The sequence below is a fragment of the Pholcus phalangioides genome, unplaced genomic scaffold (assembly GCF_987345545.1).
Source record: "Pholcus phalangioides strain wild (caught in Gottingen) unplaced genomic scaffold, Ppha-v1.0 ptg000022l_1, whole genome shotgun sequence".
Taxonomy (NCBI): Eukaryota; Metazoa; Arthropoda; class Arachnida; order Araneae; family Pholcidae; genus Pholcus; species Pholcus phalangioides.
The window spans coordinates 26,067,707-26,085,333 of NW_028301615.1; the positions used below are offsets into that span (position 1 = coordinate 26,067,707).

At 41.3% G+C, this 17,627-nt stretch overlaps 1 protein-coding gene across 1 annotated transcript; it reads right to left on the reverse strand.

The window, feature by feature from the left end:
• Positions 1 to 6,893: 6,893 nt before the first annotated feature.
• Positions 6,894 to 15,455, reverse strand: LOC149070093 (uncharacterized). The gene is made up of 2 exons (XM_089249861.1): positions 15,279 to 15,455; positions 6,894 to 9,010 (listed from the first exon to the last, which is right to left on the reverse strand). Exon 2 carries the CDS (start codon positions 8,968 to 8,970, stop codon positions 7,264 to 7,266), a length of 1,707 nt encoding a protein of 568 aa, XP_089105987.1. The 5' UTR covers positions 8,971 to 9,010; positions 15,279 to 15,455; the 3' UTR covers positions 6,894 to 7,263.
• Between the last annotated feature and the right edge of the window lie 2,172 nt (positions 15,456 to 17,627).

Below are 17,627 nucleotides of genomic sequence, written 5' to 3' on the forward strand. Positions count from 1 at the left end.
TTTATTGCCTCTGGCTGATGCAATTTTTCCAGAGATTACGCTCTTGCTGAAACCGAAACTAACAACTTTCAGGAACTTCGTTTTTTTTTTAAATTCCCTATCTATATACAGGGTACAGCATAGCAAACGGCGGGTACGGCATTTTACTGGCGAACCGTTGATCTCTGAGGTGTACTTGCAATTAGGAAAAGTGTTCAAATAACGCCTAGTACTCAGATACGTCATTCATGTTTCAAGGGATTGTATAATTATCAAAAAAAAAATTAACTTTGCATACAGTCCCCGTGGGCCCCCGGAAACCCAATTAGAAAGTTGTTGCCCTGTTCCTCCTGATGCCAACGAGAAAAAAGGAAATTAATGTTCCTAAGTGCAATATATTCACTGAGACATTCGAATGCCAAAAATTAAGGGATTTAAAAAAAAAAAACAAAAAAAAACGGCGTTAAATGGAGTGTAAAAACGGGGTTTCCGCATTTAGAACTGTTTTTCTACAAACTTTCACCCATTTTTTGAATTCTATGTACTCCCTTGCAACATGGATGTCATATCTAAGTACTACACGTTATTTGGAACCCTTTTCTAATTGAAAGTATGCCTCTAGGACCAACACAGTTCTCTAGTAAAACGCCGTACGCCCTGTTTGCTATGCAAACCTACCCTGTACATAAAATTGATTTTCTGTGTGCGCATGTCTGTCTGTTTCTATGTTCTCTATACGAATCTACAGTTTTAGACCGCTCTTTGCAAATTCCGCATATACAGGGTGAACGTGGACCTGTTCTGCCAAAACGAAAAAGGGTGATAGACGAGCCCAAGTGGAACATGAAACACCCTACCAACCCGGTCCTATCTATGTGTCAAGTCTGAGAAAAAACCCAAATTTGTGAAATTTCTGAAAAAAACTACACGCAAACTAATCACTTATTTGAAAAGAGCAGAGAAAATCCTATAATTTAACACTAATATTATTGAATTATCTGGATTTAATAGCGAACTGCAAGCACTGAAATATTGGCAAAGTTGAAAATCGAATTGCCGCCGAAATATATATTCGCTAATTCCTCAAACACCCTTCTAGCTACTATCCGTCAAATTTACCAAAAACTTGTCCATCACACCAGCTTTCGAAAGAGCGTATGATAAACCATATCGGTGTTGTGGTTCAGGGGAAATTTAGATTTTTGTTCGTAATACATGATTCCGACAAATCAATGTTTGTCGACATAGATAATGGACGAAAACTCGGAATTGGCGGTTACAGATTTTGGCAACAATTTGATTTTGCAGAAAAAAATCATATAAGGTGACATCACAGGACCCATAGGTGGCAATGCTTCCGATTTATGCGGAAGCCTTCCGATTTCAGCCTTATTAAAATCTTCTGGTTCAGGAGAAATTTGGCTTTTTTTAGTTCGTAATACATCACTGAAAATTCTCTCTCTCGGTGTTTGTCGAAGTAGATATTCGACAAAAATTTGAAATTGGCGGTTAAAAATTTCTGCGACAATTTGATTTTGCAGAAAAAATCCTGTGAGGTGGATCATCACCTCCTACAGATAGAAGGCCTCTGCACTGTTTGCCATAAACGTCATTCAGACTACCTAGCAAGTTTGCCACATTTTGAAACACAGCATCCTACTTCGTTCCTTCTTATTTTGGCGTAGAATCTTCCTGATTGGCTCACAAATACCGCGTAGTGATTGGATGTGGGGCATAGAAATCGCCAATTCTGAACCCGATCATTTCTTTTCCTCACAACGATGATACTGGCACGAGCAGGGAATTTTTTTTCCCTGAATATTCTGAGGGAAAATGGACTGCTTACTGACGTCACAAGCTGAGTGCGGAGGCCTTCTGTCTCTAGGAGATTCTGCGTGGGTACACCACTTATATGAGGATATGTGTGCCCTTCTTATATGAGGGAATGCATTTAATTTCGAGCCACGAGCGCTGAGATATTAACGAAGTGGAAAAATTGAATTGTCGCTAAATATCTACTTCGACGAACGCTGATTTCAGTGATGTATTGCAAACAAAAGGCTAAATTTCTACTGAACCAGAAAACCAATATGGTTTAAATTATGGCAACTAGATATAGCTATCCATTCCGGTCGCCTTAGTTTAAATAACAACGTGATCATCCTGTATCCCCAAGGTATCAGCATGATCTGTCCAGGGAATATGTTAGTAGAAAGCCTCTTTACACATATACGCTTCTGCGCGTGCGATAACTGTAGACAATTTCAGAACCGCCTTCAAGAGTGTGCGTGTTGAAACAGCAATTGGTTGAAACCCCTTTAATCACATAATCTGCACCTTGCCATTAAAAAAAAGCATAATATTTCTTGTGCTTTGTTTGTATATATAACTTGTTTCAAGAATATGCAACGTATTTTAAGGCGAGTAAAGAGTTTCGACCGTGTTTTTTGCAAAACGCACCACTGTGAGACGGTTGTATGTGCGATGAACTAAAATTTTCGAGACACTCAGAAATGTATTTACGGGAAGGAAAGGGGAGGGGGGGGGGCTTAGTAAGCTATACCCCAGGGGCAGCAAAGTTGAAAGGAATGAAAACGAATGAGTGGTCAAGAAAATTATTAGAACAGGAGAGGAACGGAGGGAGGTGGGGAGAGAAGAGAGAAAATTTGAGAGAAAAATGCATAAAAGTAATAATATAGACATATATATAGTCGAACTTGCGTGTGGTTAATTGGAAGTCCCAAGTCACTAGAAAAAGTTCGAATTATCCAAGTAATCAATCCCAGGTCTTTAAAATCACTACAAATTGTGACTTAACCCCATCGCTTAGAAGAGATTGGCAAGAAATTTGGCTGTTTGACGAATCAGTGATAAATATGGTAACCTTGTCCGAACCTAACCGCATTTTAGAAAAAGGAAGGGAAAAGAAAGTACACACAAAAATATTAAAAAAAAAAAAATTGAAACGAAAACACTATAATGATACTGTATACCTGCAGTACCCTTTCGCTCTTATGTGTATATAGTAGAAGGATACACCTCGGAGGTAAAAAGAACAACTTTTTTTTTTCATAGGGTTGTAACAAAGCTTCGTGATGAGGAAAGAAAACAGAGCACTTGTTTGAATTTATTCCATTGGCGTTTGGATGCGATATTACGTTCCGGATTGTTAAGTGGTTAATCATCAACATTCACATAGGGCAGTAATTATCAATTATTAAAACTCTTATCATCAGTTACGAAACTGTTTTCCGAATTTTAATAATTTATAACTATACAATGTAATTTATCTTAGTAACTGCTACATTATTCCACTGTTCTGGAATCTCAGCATCACTGTAGAATTTCTTGACCATGTCCAAAGCCTGATTTACGGAAACAGTTCATGATCATCAGTTACGAAACTTTTTCCCCAGAGAGAGAGAGGGAGATTTTGCTTATCATTCTACTCTTTCAATGAAATATACTTTCATTAACGTATATATATCGCAATCTGAGATACTTTCCATACTCTTAATGAGGGGTCGTTCAAGTGCTACGTCAGCAGATGTTTAGCTATTTTTGACCCCCACCCAGTGCCGTCTTAACGCATGGGCCCACCCGAGCACGGTCCGGGGGGCCTCAAGAGGAGAGGGGCCTCACAAAAATGAGAAGTAGTTGCAATTTTCGAGAATTTTCCAGGTAGGGCCTCAAAAACATCATTTGGCCCGGGGGCCCATGATGCTCTTAAGACTGCCCTGCCTCCCCCACCGTCAGCAAAACGTTGACCCTATCTCCTCTCCTTGTCAGCAAAATTTCGTCAGCACTGCCCCACACCTCCTTACGCATATTGGGATGACAGATGTATGTGGGGGAAGGGCACAGCGGGCCTTTCCCCCCCCCCCCCCCCGCAGAAGATCAAAATATTTTTTTTTTTAATGTAAAAAAATATTTAAAAAAAAATCAAAATTTCAGAAGAAAATACGTTTAAAGGTTATTGTATATGAACGTATTTTCTTAGAGCGAAAAGAACAAATTTCAAGAAATATACGGTTTTTTCTCTTCCGGGGTATTCGCATTTGGAATTCTCTGCCATTGTTAAATGACTGTATTTAACCATCTTCTCTGGATGGAAATCCCTTGGAATGAACAGTGCGCACACTTGCCCGTCTGTATATATACGTCTGTATGTATACGAAAGCACTTGTTGTTATCACTGATAATATGTTTTCTTTTCCTTCAACCAAGGGCCGTCTTTAGAGCATCATGGGCCCCCGGGCCAAGTGATTTCTGCGAGATCCCACCTGGAAAATTATCGAAAATTTTAACTGGTTCTCATTTTTGTGAGGCCCGCATTCTCTTGAGGCCCCCGGGCCCATGCATTAAGACGGCACTGTTTCAACCCCCCCCCCCCCCCTCTCTCGCCAAGAAACTATTATAACTCTTTAAATCCTATCTTTGTAAAAATGTTTCTCCCTATATACGGGGTGATTATAAAAAAACTATCCCGACATATGGGCCCCTAACTATCATACCATTCACAGAAACTGAATGAAATTTTGGCATAAGGTATTTTGAGGTATGCGCTCAAGAATGATATGGAAAACAACAGTGTCACTCTAACAGTTACGGTTACAGTGAGAAAATTTCGAAAATATCAAATGGCAACACCAAGTTTTTTGTATTGGAATGCGATCTCCATACTGAAAAACACTAAATAGTGTTGGAATGGCACCTCTAGCACGAAAATCCCCGGAGCTACGCAAGGAAAAAGTAAAAAGGACTTTGCCGTGCACCAGAGCATTAATGTTCGTTTCATTCGTCACACCGTTTCTTCAATCCCAGCCTGATTAGTCCTCCACAAGGTCATGTGGAAAATTTGTGAAACACGATAAAATGCTTTATTTTATGCTGCTTCTCTGCCCTTATTGGTTGTCCTCACTTTTAGCCTATCTACCGCCGGTGATTTTCATGCTACAGTTGCCGTTCGAACGCTATTTAGGGTTTTTCACAATGGAGATCACATTCCAATACAAAAAACTTGGTGTTGCCATTTGATATTTTCGAAATTTTCTCACTGTAACCGTAACTGTTAGAGTGACACTGTTGTTTTCCATATCATTCTTGAGCGCATACATCAAAATACCTTATGCCAAAATTTCATTCAGTTTCTGTGAATGGTATGATAGTTAGGGGCCCATATGTCGGGATAGTTTTTTTATAATCTCCCCGTACATTCTTTTTTTTTTTTCAACACCTGTTCTCCATAACCAAACTGTTCAAGTTGCAATACTGGATTTTCTAATTGGCATGGGGGTCTTCCATTCGTGTTCTTATCTTAGTACCACTACTTTATCCATACCCTTTTATCTTTCCCTCACATCAACAAGCCTTGTGAAGTGACTCACTCGGTCCTTCTTAAAAAATTATTCTTTTCGCTGACTCGTTCTTCTGAACTAGGCGACTAGATAAGGACTAGAATAAGGACGTCTAGCCCTTATTCTAGTGGCTACATTCTGAACTAATTATGCAAGCAATTATGAACTTTTTACAGAAACTCAGATGTTTCATCTTTGATTGCCGAAAGCAACTTTCCTTCTGTTTCATTAACTGCGGTTGGCAAAGTACTGTAATAGCGATGCCACATCAACAAATTAATGAATGGGAAGACAATAAATGAAATTTATAAACAAGTATTATGAAATGAAAAAATTAATTTAACCTGATATCAAATAATAAATAATTCGACAGGTAAAATTAAATGGAAACAATAACTCGATTTGGTTATGTGAATAGTTAACATCAAGTGTAGATTCTATTTATTTTAATTTTTGTCTAGCTTTTTCACTTCTTTCTACATTATTAAAAATTTGTCATTGAATTGAAACCCGTAGCACGAAATTCTCTTCTATCAGCTTTTGGTTGCCATAAATTCCCTTTTTAATTGAATTAATAAATATATTTACATTTATTGGTTGCCGATATACTTCTTTCTTTTCATCTTTCGTTCAGGTCAAAAGAAATGAGAAGATTTATGTGTATCACATGTTCAGAGATGTCACAATGTCGAGAGCATTCTACTAGCTTTTAGCTACTGCTCTCTTCCCTGTCCCAGCTTTCTTCATCACATTATGAATTAACTGTTCTACCGTGCGTGTGTGTCCATTGAAATATTTTTCTTTCTTTCTCTTTGCATTTTCTTTCAAATATTGTGAAATATGTAATTTAATTGCAAACTGTAATTTGTATAGTATTTTCGTAATTGACTGGGACAAATAAATTATGTTATGTAATAAATTTATGTTCATTTTTCAATGTTATTTGAGAGAGCTAAGTTGAAGGCTGAATCAAAATTCCTCTTTAAGAATTTCATTGCGACTCACTCTCGCCGCGGACCAAATGTGGTCCTTGAGGTTACTGATGTGACCCTCCCCCCCCCCCCTCAAACCTAATTTTGTAAAAATGAACTCATCGGAACAATTTTCAGATCGCTTAAGTGACCGGTAGCACAATTCCAGAGCATTTACGTGGCCCGTGGGACATTTTCAGATCACATAAGTAGGGCCGTGGTACATTCGCAGATCACTTAAGTGACCCGCGGCACATTTAAAGATCCCTTGAGTGACATTTGACACGGTTTTGGAGCACATAACGCCCCCCCACCCCAGTAGTTCAACATCACTCAAGTTACCCGCGGCACTTTTCCAGATTACTTAAGTGTGATCAGCGGCATAATTACAGATCACTTACGTGACGCGTGGCACATTTCCAGAGCACTTAAGCTGCCCGCGGTTAACTTCGGTTCACGAGCTTAATTCGTTCCGCGAACGTGCTCGTTATACGAATCGCTCGTTATTCGAATCAAACTTCCTCATAAGAAATAATGGAAACACGGATAATTCGTTCCACAATTATTAATTCACATAAAAATAATAAGAACGGCATTTAATCAATAATACAATGTAATAATAATAATAATATATAATACAATAAAATACATATATTGGACGAGACAAGGAATTTTCAAAGATATTGACCTTGGCCCGTACCTATCCCGGGCTAGAAATCAGTGAACTTCCCTCTTGCGGGGAGGGCATCTCAACATCATGGGTCCTCGGGAAAAGTGTGGGGTCCTGTCATCAAAAGTCAGCAAATCGGAAACCCCCCTCCCATCGATGCTGACGTAATACTTGAATGACCCCTAATATGTATTTATATATACACAATAATTGATCATAGATGATTAGCATGCCCCGAAATTTAGTGTATTCTCACACACATAAGTGTTCAAGAAGTGTACCCACGTCACTGTTCCAAGAACCCCATATCAGAGAGAGCGACGCTCGTCCTGCGGATTAGCTCGTCTTTGTACCTCCATATCGTCGTGTCTCGCACGCTGGAGTGTTTGTAGGCGTCGCAAACGGCTTTGTCGACGCAATCTTTCCGGTAATGATGGAGTCGTGCCAGAGAAGTGTCCACCGAGTAGGTTATGCACGTCTCGAAGCACTCGAGTGGGAAGTGGTTGTGCAGCGAGATCACCAGTTGAGTGCTGTGGAAGCACTTCGCGAAAAAGTGCGGTTCCCGATACACGACGTCGGTGCGACGAACGTGCTGCAGCATGTACAGATGTTCAGGTACCCCTTCCTGATGACGATGACGTCCGGGTGGGACGTCGTCGTCGTCGTCACTATCGAGGAAATAGACGTTCTTGAAGTCGAAGCTGGCACGAGGGTAGCGTGATTCCTCCTTCGCCAATACCATCGATGCACTCATTAGTTCGTTCCAGGTCCCGTGCTCCGTCGGCACGATGACCTCGTCCACGTCGAGCACCGCGAGGAAGTCGTAGGAGTTGATGTTCTTGTAGAGGCAATCGTTGTACGGCATGATCTCGTTCTGCCTCTTGGTGAATATCCTCGATCCCAGGTAAGCGTGCCGGAGACCCGGTATGTTCGGCTGGTGACCGGGCAGACTGAAATGCGTCAGCTCGACCAGCCCCTTGTCGACGTAGTACCTCAAGACCTTCGAGATGTTGGGATGGACATCCAGGTCGTAGAGGTAGACCTTCTCCGCTCCCAGGACGTTAAGCAGTTCGAGCCACTCGACGAGTCTCACGCTGATGTCTTCGTACAAGAAATCCAGGTACTTGACGCAAACTGCGAAAGCCCCCTTCCTTTCGGGGGGTTTGTTGTATGCCACCACCAGGTTATTCCTCGGAAAATCGCACATCCGTTTCACCAGAGACACAGATGTGGGAATGATGTTCTTGTACTTCGACCTGAGGTTGCAGGTTATCAGGAAAGGTTGCAGGATGCCATCCTCGTAGTTCCCCCAGTTCGGCTTCCACATGTAGATGTATGAAGCGGTGGTGAAGAAGAATCGCGTCCGGTTGGCGTACGAGGTCATATATCTCAACTGGCATAACACTCTCGGTGGATTCAGCTTGTCTATCATGGATAAGACCCTGACCACGGGCACCTCTCCGACTTTCGGCCTGTTGTCGTAATAAGCCGAGAACAGGTAGAAAGTCGCGTTTCCGACCGCAACCCGCTGCCAGTACTCGTTGTTGAAGTCGATGTCGTACACGCTCGGCACATCCGAACAGCCATTTTTCTCGGGGTACACGCTGTTCGTCTTCAACCACGATTCCTGCGGTATGCTGTAGTTTCTCTTCAACCTATCGATGATCTGTTCTTTCGAGAGCGGCGGCGATCTGTCGATGCTTACCACGCCATAACCGCCGGCGCTCTTTCTAGCTGCTTCCGTTGCGGCTGCTGGTGCCTTTGGTGACGTTATACTTTCCAACAGCTTTGCTCGATGTTCCGGTCTCAATACTCGTTCCGGAAGGGCGTTGTTGGTCCTTCCATTGGCGTGACGGACGAATGTCTTTGTCTTGGTGACGACATACACCAGGCATCCCAAGCTACACCAGACCACTAGAAAAACCAGCACTTGACGTCTGTGAAGGTGCGCAATCAACCGCCGGATCGGGTTTTCCGGACTGCACGGTACCATATCGATATCTTGTAGCAGCCTGTCAATCTTACGTGGGATTCTACAGAAATGAAAATAGACAATCAAAAGTTCCGCTAATGTACACAGTATAATCTTAATACAGAGGATAGTACACGCTCAAAAGTACAAAAATTGTGTATTTGGGAACTCCTTTCAGTAATTTGATGAGAGATTTTAACCTCATTCATGTATAAGCTATTGGCGACAAATTTGAATAATCTGCACTAGACGTATAGGCGATAAATATGGTAGCCTTGTTAGCACGTTAGAAAAAAAGAAGAAAGGGAAAGAAGGGGGGGGGAAGCAATATATAAGGGTGGAGGAGGAACAGTACAGACAGAGATAATTAGATAAAAAGAGTTACAGAGAGGTGTATAGTACCTTGCTTTTTCACCCTCACCTATGTGTCTTTTTCTCACTTCCATGTACAGTATATAGATTAGTTTTCTGAGAATGATACATTATATGTAGGGGGGGGGGATGCCGTGAAGAACGAGGAAGGTGGAAAAAGCTGAGGAGAACAGAGAAGGGGAAAACACACACAAAACTTTGTTTCCAAGATCTACAATATAGCTTCGTGATGAAGGAAAAAAAGGTGTTGAAGAAACAGTCAGCTAGATTGAATTTATTCCACTAACATTTCGACGCAATATTACGTTAAAGGGGCTAATTCTTATATCGAGGCGTTCCATAAATAAAATTTTAGGATACGGTATTTCCCCCTCTCAGTATGACACGGCCACGAATGAAGATCTCCTGGCTGATCTCATGATGAGAATATAGTTCTGGGCTAAGGAGTGCTGGGGTGTGCAACCAATGCGGCTAACCAAGAGGTTCCATCCGGCCTGCGAAATGTATTCCGATAGAAAAATATCAATACACAAGACACGGTAAATGCCTAGGCTGACCATATTTCCTTTATAAAAATACGGAACATCGGAATTCATACGGGATATCGCTATTCGTGCCCCCCCCCCAAGGGCAGTACTAACGAGGCCCTAGTGACGATTCCCGAGGCCCGGGACAATTTTTTTTTTTTTGGTGACACTGTAAATTCACTATTGAGGAGGGCCCGTCAAAGATCCCAGCCTAGAGGTCCTGCTGCAGGATCTGGGGGACCATGTTGTCATTTATCGCGAAAAAATTGTAAAAGACAGATGAAGTTGCCAATTTCAGCCAAAAAAGTTTTCGAAGACAAGTAAAGATGCTAAAAAATTTGCCTAAAGCAAGCAAAGTTGCCGATTACAGCAAATAAATGGGCAAAGGGAAGCAAAGTTGACAATTTAAACCGAAAAAAAATTTAAGAGACAAGTAAGGTGTGTGGCAAAGACAGCCAAATTCTATTTTAGCTGTACATGGCTAAAGAAAAAATTTCAAACGCAAGTAAGAGCCACAAAAAAAAAAAAAAGACAGGGGAGGGGGAACCGTATAAAAGTTTATACTTTGTTATTTTATAACACACTGTATCTTCACAGATTCACATTTTGAGAACTTTTTTAAATTAGAGCCATACGACAAACGGTTGATGAGATCCAAGGCCGAATCAGGACTTGCAGGACACCCTTTGTACTGAAACTTCTCAAACATTTCATTTCAGCAGCCAGTAATATTGTCGTCCTCCTTCATGCCGGAAGCATGAATGTGCTAATTTCTAAAACGTGGACATCGACGCTTGAACGTTTAATTCTACCCATGAGAGTCATTTCACTAAAATGCTTTGCAACAGGCCAGCACCGCAATTAGATGCAATTAGTCACCCGGGGCAAGTGTACATTTCGTAATGTTGAAGGAGAGGGTTTGAGAATAAAATTTGCGTCCCCTCTGGTCCAGTGCCCGGGGCACGATACCCGCCTGCTCCCCCCTAGTTGCGGACCCCCTGCAACAGGGTTCCAATAAGGATTTGACACTCCCTTTTCCTGACAAAATTTAGCGAAATAAGAGATTCCAACCTGCTGATAAACCCAAAAAAGTGAAAATTTGCACATTCATGCTTCCGGGATGGGTTTACGGATATTTCGCCTCAGACATTTCGCACGTAGTACGTTTCGTACCCGAAATTTCACCACTGGTACGTTGCGTCCTGGTATTTAGTCCGTAGTACGCGTTTCGTCCCCGACATTTTCGTCCTAACTCATTTTTTTGTGCCGAATAATTAAAATTTCATATCCACTTTCATTGTGATGTGAACTGCATCACAATCGCATCACAATTCTTTTTTTTTTTTTTTTGGTTTACGGAAAATTCACCGACAATAGTTCGACACGAATCAGTGAAACAGTAAGTGAACGAGAAATGACAGAGTGAGCGACCTAGAGATGGAGTAAGTGGCCTAGTGAATGAGTTGCGTGATTAGCGACCCATTGGTAGATTGAGGGATCTATTGCATGGGGGTTTCCAACTAATGCTCCGCCGAATCCAGAGGTTCCGCATGATCAAACGCCATGGGACCCTTACAAATCCCGGAACCCAGAGATCTTTCAAGGAAGAAAACTTTCTTGTTACTTATACTCCCACAAAATTGTTCATTATTTGAGTTTCAATGGCATAATGTATCTCTTATAAAAAAATCGGCAAATTGAAAGAACAGCATAAGGGGAAGAGCAGGGAAAAGCCCGTTAGTTATTAATGCTGTTTCTTTACGAACTTTTCCTGGATTTTGAATCCGAAGTGAAATATTCTGAGAGTATTGCACTTAGAAAAACGTGGATATTTTTTTTTTTTTGGCTTCAGGAGAGACAGGGCAACAAGTTTCTAACTGGGCTGGACGGTAGTCGTATTGAATTGTCAATTTTTAATCGAAAAATATATGAATTAGGATCAAATTACCCTTGCGAATCTTACTTATGTTAATTTACCAGATACAAACTGCAACTGTTAAAATTTGAAAGTTAAACTTAGCAATTCAAATAATATTATTGCTCAGAAAATATTTATGAATATCGTGCTGTATTAACTTTTTCTCTTTGGGGTGCTAATCAAAAACCGGTCAGCTCAATTTCATTCGAAGAATCACAACAGTTGTATTATTTTTCTGATAGGTGGCAGCAGTAATTCCAGTTCAATAATGTCTTTTTTTACATGCAATATAATATATATACAGTATTATTCTGAGTGAAAAGCAAACGGTGTATGGCATTTCATTGACGAACCGTTGATCCTAGAGTAATACTTCCAGTTACGAAAAGTTTCCAAATAGCGTGTAGTACTCAGATATGGCATTCATATTGCAAGGGGTTGTATAGTTATTTAAATAAATAAACTTTTTCATGCAGTCCCCATGTGCCCCCAAAACTCAATTGAAAAGTTATTGCCCTGTCTCTCCTGATGCTAACAAAAAAAAAAAAAATTCCATGTTTCTAAGTGCAATATTCACTGAGATATTCGAAAAACGGAGGAAATTTGGGGGGGGGGTGGAAACAGCATTAAATCCTGGTAAAACGGTTTTCTAGCATTTAATGCCGTTTCTTCCAACTTTCTTCCCCCCAGATTCTTCCGAATTCGAATATCTCAGTGAATTTTGCACTTAGAAACATGTAATTTTATTTGTTGGCAGCAGGAGAGAACTTTCTAGTTGAGTTTTGGGGCATACGGGAACTGTACAAAAAAGTAAATTATTTTATTTTAATAACTGTACAACCCCTTGAAATATGAATGACATATCTGAGTGCTACACGTTATTTTGAAACTTTTTCTAATTGGACGTATGCCTCTAGAATGAACGTTTCGTCAGTAAAATGCCACACCCCCCCCCCGCCCCCTGTTTGCTATTCACCCTATATACTGTAGGCTACTTATTTTCAATATTTTCCAGAAGGCAACATTTTTACTGATAAAATTGTATTTTTACCCGTTTATATGTTATGGATGAAAGTAACAAAAAAAAAGGCATAATTTTTTCCGTGGTGAATAAGTTTGCAAAGTATATGGACGTTTAGAGTCTGAAAAGTGACTAAGAATGCTTCCCTGTACACAGAGTTTTTTGCTGAACAAGAGAAAAATTCCCTATGCGGAATAAGGTTAGCATTTTATTTCGTCATATCGCGCAGATATCGAGATATCAAAATTCTGTGCGCAGAGAAACAACAGGTCTGTGCAGGTGAAACAAAATAGAGTGCGACCACTGTCTGTGGGGAAAAAAATGTTAGAGCATTAAATGTTAGCATTTTTGTAATGCAGGAATGAAGTTTTTCCTCTCCCCGCGAGAATCTTGGTGGTCGCGTTACCCCCTCCCTCCCCCTCCCAACCTAGCTTCCCGGACTGAGGTATTTGGTGGGCCTCCTCTATAACAATGAATTTGTGGTGTTATTTATACCCTTGAGGGGTAGAGAGTCATAGTGCTCACATAAATTTCCCAACTTCGAGGCGTGAATGAGAGCCGATCTTCCTGTTGAAAAGTCTCGCCACAGGGAGCAACAGGCCTATAAACGGTACAAATATCCAATAATTTCACTTCACTTCTGAAATATAGATGGCAGCAGGGGCGTCAGAAGTGTTTCGAACCTGTGGGTGCCCGTCTTGAGATTCATGCAGGAAATTTAGATTTTTGAATCAATTCTGTGGGTGCTCGAACCCGTTCTACAAACTTCCGTGGGTGCTCGAGCACCCACAGCACCCCCGGCTCCGACGCCACTGGATGGCAGTACTGGAAAAAACAGGCACAACATGATATACCCACTCAGACTGTTAGGTGCACACACACTCACACTTCCGGTACAATCAATCCGTTATTAATTGCCTTGGCGATAGACCGGAGTTGTGCTCGGTTTGAAAGAAAGTGCTCACATAAACCATTTCACACTCAGAAGATATTCATCGATAACTCGGATGAACACTCTACGATTCACAATGATTATTAGTATCATGATTATTTCTGTTAAAGAATATGCCAGAGTTATTTTACTGGAGTTTTTCTTCTGTGTGGTGATGGTTATAATCAACCCTCTAGATTCGGTTTTTGGAAATTATTATCCACTAGACTAGATTTGCGGGACACCCAGGGCCATATAAGCTCATTGTCCCCATCCGGACACAGCACGGGGACCCGTGGCCTCCACATCCTGCAGTAGGGACCCCTAGGAAAAGGCCTACACAACGATACAATTATTCAATCATTAGATTTCACTCATAGTTCGAAAAATTGATGGCAGGTGACAGCACTACACATAAAGAGCATTACACAGAAACAAACTTCACGTTAGATTCACAACTCGCACACGCACAATCCGGCATGCACCAATTCGTTAGAAGTTTCGCAGATGAATTTAGACGAGGTGCATGTGTGGTTTGGTAGTAGTAGGGACCCTAGGCTGGATCTTTAGCGGGCCCCCGGGCCAAGTGATTTTTATGAGCCCCTACTTGGCAAATTCCCGAAAAATTCAACTACTTATTTTTCTGAGGCCGTGCCTGGTTGGGCTCATGTGTTAAGACGGCACTGCCCCCAGGTTACCCAGATATCGGACCCATCTGTTACGCATTTGTGTAGTGGTAAAAACAAAAAACGTATGAGAGAGAATCATCTCGCGCCTCGGGGCTGGAGCCGCCCCTCCTCCTTGTGAGGACCTCATTGCATAGGGTTTCCACGATAAGATCTAGCACAGTTATTTATGACAATAAATATGTTTTATTGGAGGAGTTGCCTATAAGCCCTCTTTTATTTTGCCCTTTTGAGACGGCGGGGACATTGTTATTATTTTTTTGGATAAATATTCAAATTTTTGTTCTGAGTTACGCAGCATATCCTTATCATCAAGGGTTCCACGGAACACTCTTATGACAATCAAGGGTTTCAGGCGAAACTTTACGTTGGATCTAGTGAGGTACCTAATGACTAAATGCGTGACCAGGTGATTGAGTGTATAACAGAGTGAGCAACCTAGTGAGTTGATGATAGAATGAGTGATCTAGTGTATAAGTGAGTGACTTAGATATCAAGTGAGTGACTTAGATATCAAGTGAGTGACTTAGATATCAAGTGAGTGACTTAGATATCAAGTGAGTGACTTAGATATCAAGTGAGTGACCGGCCTACTGAGAGCGTGATCGAGTGACATAGTGAGCAACATTGAGTGAGTAGCCTATGAAGTAAGAGTGAGTGACGTGGTGAGCAAGTGAGTGATATGAGCTGGTTTCACTCATTCGTTCACGCGATCATTTATTCACTCGTTCATTCACTCACATATTCACTTATGTCGGTAAATTTTAAATTCAGTGAATTGTTGATCGATGAATTGCAAGGCGGTGAATTATCCGGACACGTTTTTCTTTTTTTGGCTCACCCTGTCGAATGTGAAAATACTGATAAAACTCACCGTGATGACGACTTGTTTGTTCATCATGCTTCCATGAAGTAATCACGTTCCCAATACGAAACTAAAGGACGGTTCGTACCAGGACGGGTTTAACATGCCATCTCTCCATCGAATTAGGGAAGGGGCGGGGGCTGTTTTGGTGAATAAGGAACAGCGCCAAACTGATGTGCACATGCCGACAGACACGTCATCTACTTAAACAGTACGCGAATCGTATCGTATCCTTTCTCTTTGCTCATGTCGCGGATACGCAAACAAACTGACGTAACGACGACGTCTGACTAAATAACACACGACGAAAACGTAAAGAACGGGGGGTATCGTTGAGCTGCTATTTACCGTTGTCATTTTATTTAAGGACATCCGTTTAAGATTATGGGTCGGACACGTGACCCATGTCCACTGGATGGACAGTATCAACACTTTCGTTAATGAGTCTAAAAATTGCAGAATTACACCCCGACGAGCTTCGTAGAAAAAGCTACGTGAATTTCCGCTTCCGGTCAAAGTATCTACTCCCAGGTAATATTAATACGATAAATACCGGTATACAGACGTATATATAATCCTATACGCACACACAAAAGATAATCCGATTATCTGCATCCCCAATGATGGGATAGTGCATTTTTGGGCTGGACGTGACGAGTGATATCTCCCCCTAGCGGAGAAATTTTTTAAGGCGTTTCACAGTGGGATTACTTTTATTTTTTCGACTGGATTTTGTTTTGTTCGCTTAAATTTTGGGATTGAACAATATTAAAATGGGAGTAAAATTATCGAAGAAAGAGCATAGTTTCCCAACCTTTTTTGTCCCATCGCCCCCTTCTTTAGAAATTTTTTTCTTCCATCGCCCACCAACGCAATCTAACCCATAGGATCCTATGTTATACCTATAGCTTCTACCGCCCCCCCTGGAACATTCCATCGCCTCCAAGGGAGTGTTAACGCCCTCGTTGGGAATCACTGAGTTAGAGGAGAAAAACATGGTTTCAAACTTTTATTTCTCTTTAAAAATTTGTTGCTCGACAACTTGATCGAGAGAAGCACAAAGTCTGATTGATGTCTCGTAGAATTGAATTTTTCCAAACTAAATTTGTGCTCAAACAAAAAAATCATGATTCTCGCCCCCTCCAACTTAGAATTATCTAAAAAATTCGAAAAAGTTCGAATTAAACAAGAAATTTTGACATTAAATTGAATAGAAAACTCAAGGGGAGTTCGTAAAAATTCGAATCAACCACTGTAATTGGGACGCTTACGGTCATCAAAATTTCATCAGCCACTCGTTTCACTGTGGTGGTCGGCTGAGGTTGGTTTGGGGCCGTTCAAGTATTACGTAAGCAAATTTTTAGCCATTTTTGATACCCCCTCCCCTTGTCAGCAAAATTTCGTCATCAGCTCTGCCCCTCTGAATCCAACTCATATTTTCATAAAGGGTGGTTGATGGCGTAAGCATTATCAAAACCCTCCCCCTTCCCCCCCTTGTCATCAAAAGTCAGCAAATCGGAAACCCCCCACCCTCCCCCCATCGATGATGACGTAATACTTGAACGGCCCTTTTCTGTAGTTCCTAACGATTTTTATATTTTGTAATTTTGCATGTACGCACATTGTGTGCATAGGCGTACGCAGAATTTTCTCGAGTGAGGTTTTCAGATTTTTTCCTTCTGGGGGGGCTACGTTTTTTCCTGCACAATAACACTATAATCTTGGCTCGGGCCCCTCCCCCCCTTTGCGTATGCCAATGATTGTGTGAAGTACAGTTTTTGAATCTCGAATGAACGTATATTGTCACAAGCTTCTCCAAGTACTCAACGAAAGCCGCCCCCCCCCATCTCCCTTGCACAGACTGCCTTTTCTCGTATTTGTCTAACCTCGCATCTGCTTTTTTGAAATTGTATGTGAATGAACATAGAGAGAGAGAGAGATACGAAGTCCTTTGGACCCCCCAAGCGCCAGACCCTCCGCTTTTTTTTCTTTCTTCAGTTTCGCACTTCTCTGTATATGCGTAGGTCATATGATTATATTTATACGTTATATATGTTACTATATCAGTCCAATTGGCGACGGGGTCAGCTGCTTCGCGAATTGGCCGGCCATTTCGCGAAGTGGTCCCAGGCCAAAGCTCGATGTGCTGATGTAAGACGGCCTGGTAGGAGCCAAATCCATTTTTTTAAAACTTGATAACACGTGATACCTGTCTATATATAGCAGCTGTATTTGATTAGCTCCATGTGACGAGAGAAAAAAAGGTGTGAAATTTGAGAGAGAAAACTATAGAAATAATCATATAAACATATTTTTCGCTGCCGAATTTTGGAGAGAGAAAATGATTACCGCATCGTG

What these genes read in the sequence shown, in the direction of transcription:
- LOC149070093 (XM_089249861.1), bottom strand. Translation starts at nt 8,970, where the DNA reads ATGGTACCGTGCAGTCCGGAAAACCCGATCCGGCGGTTGATTGCGCAC.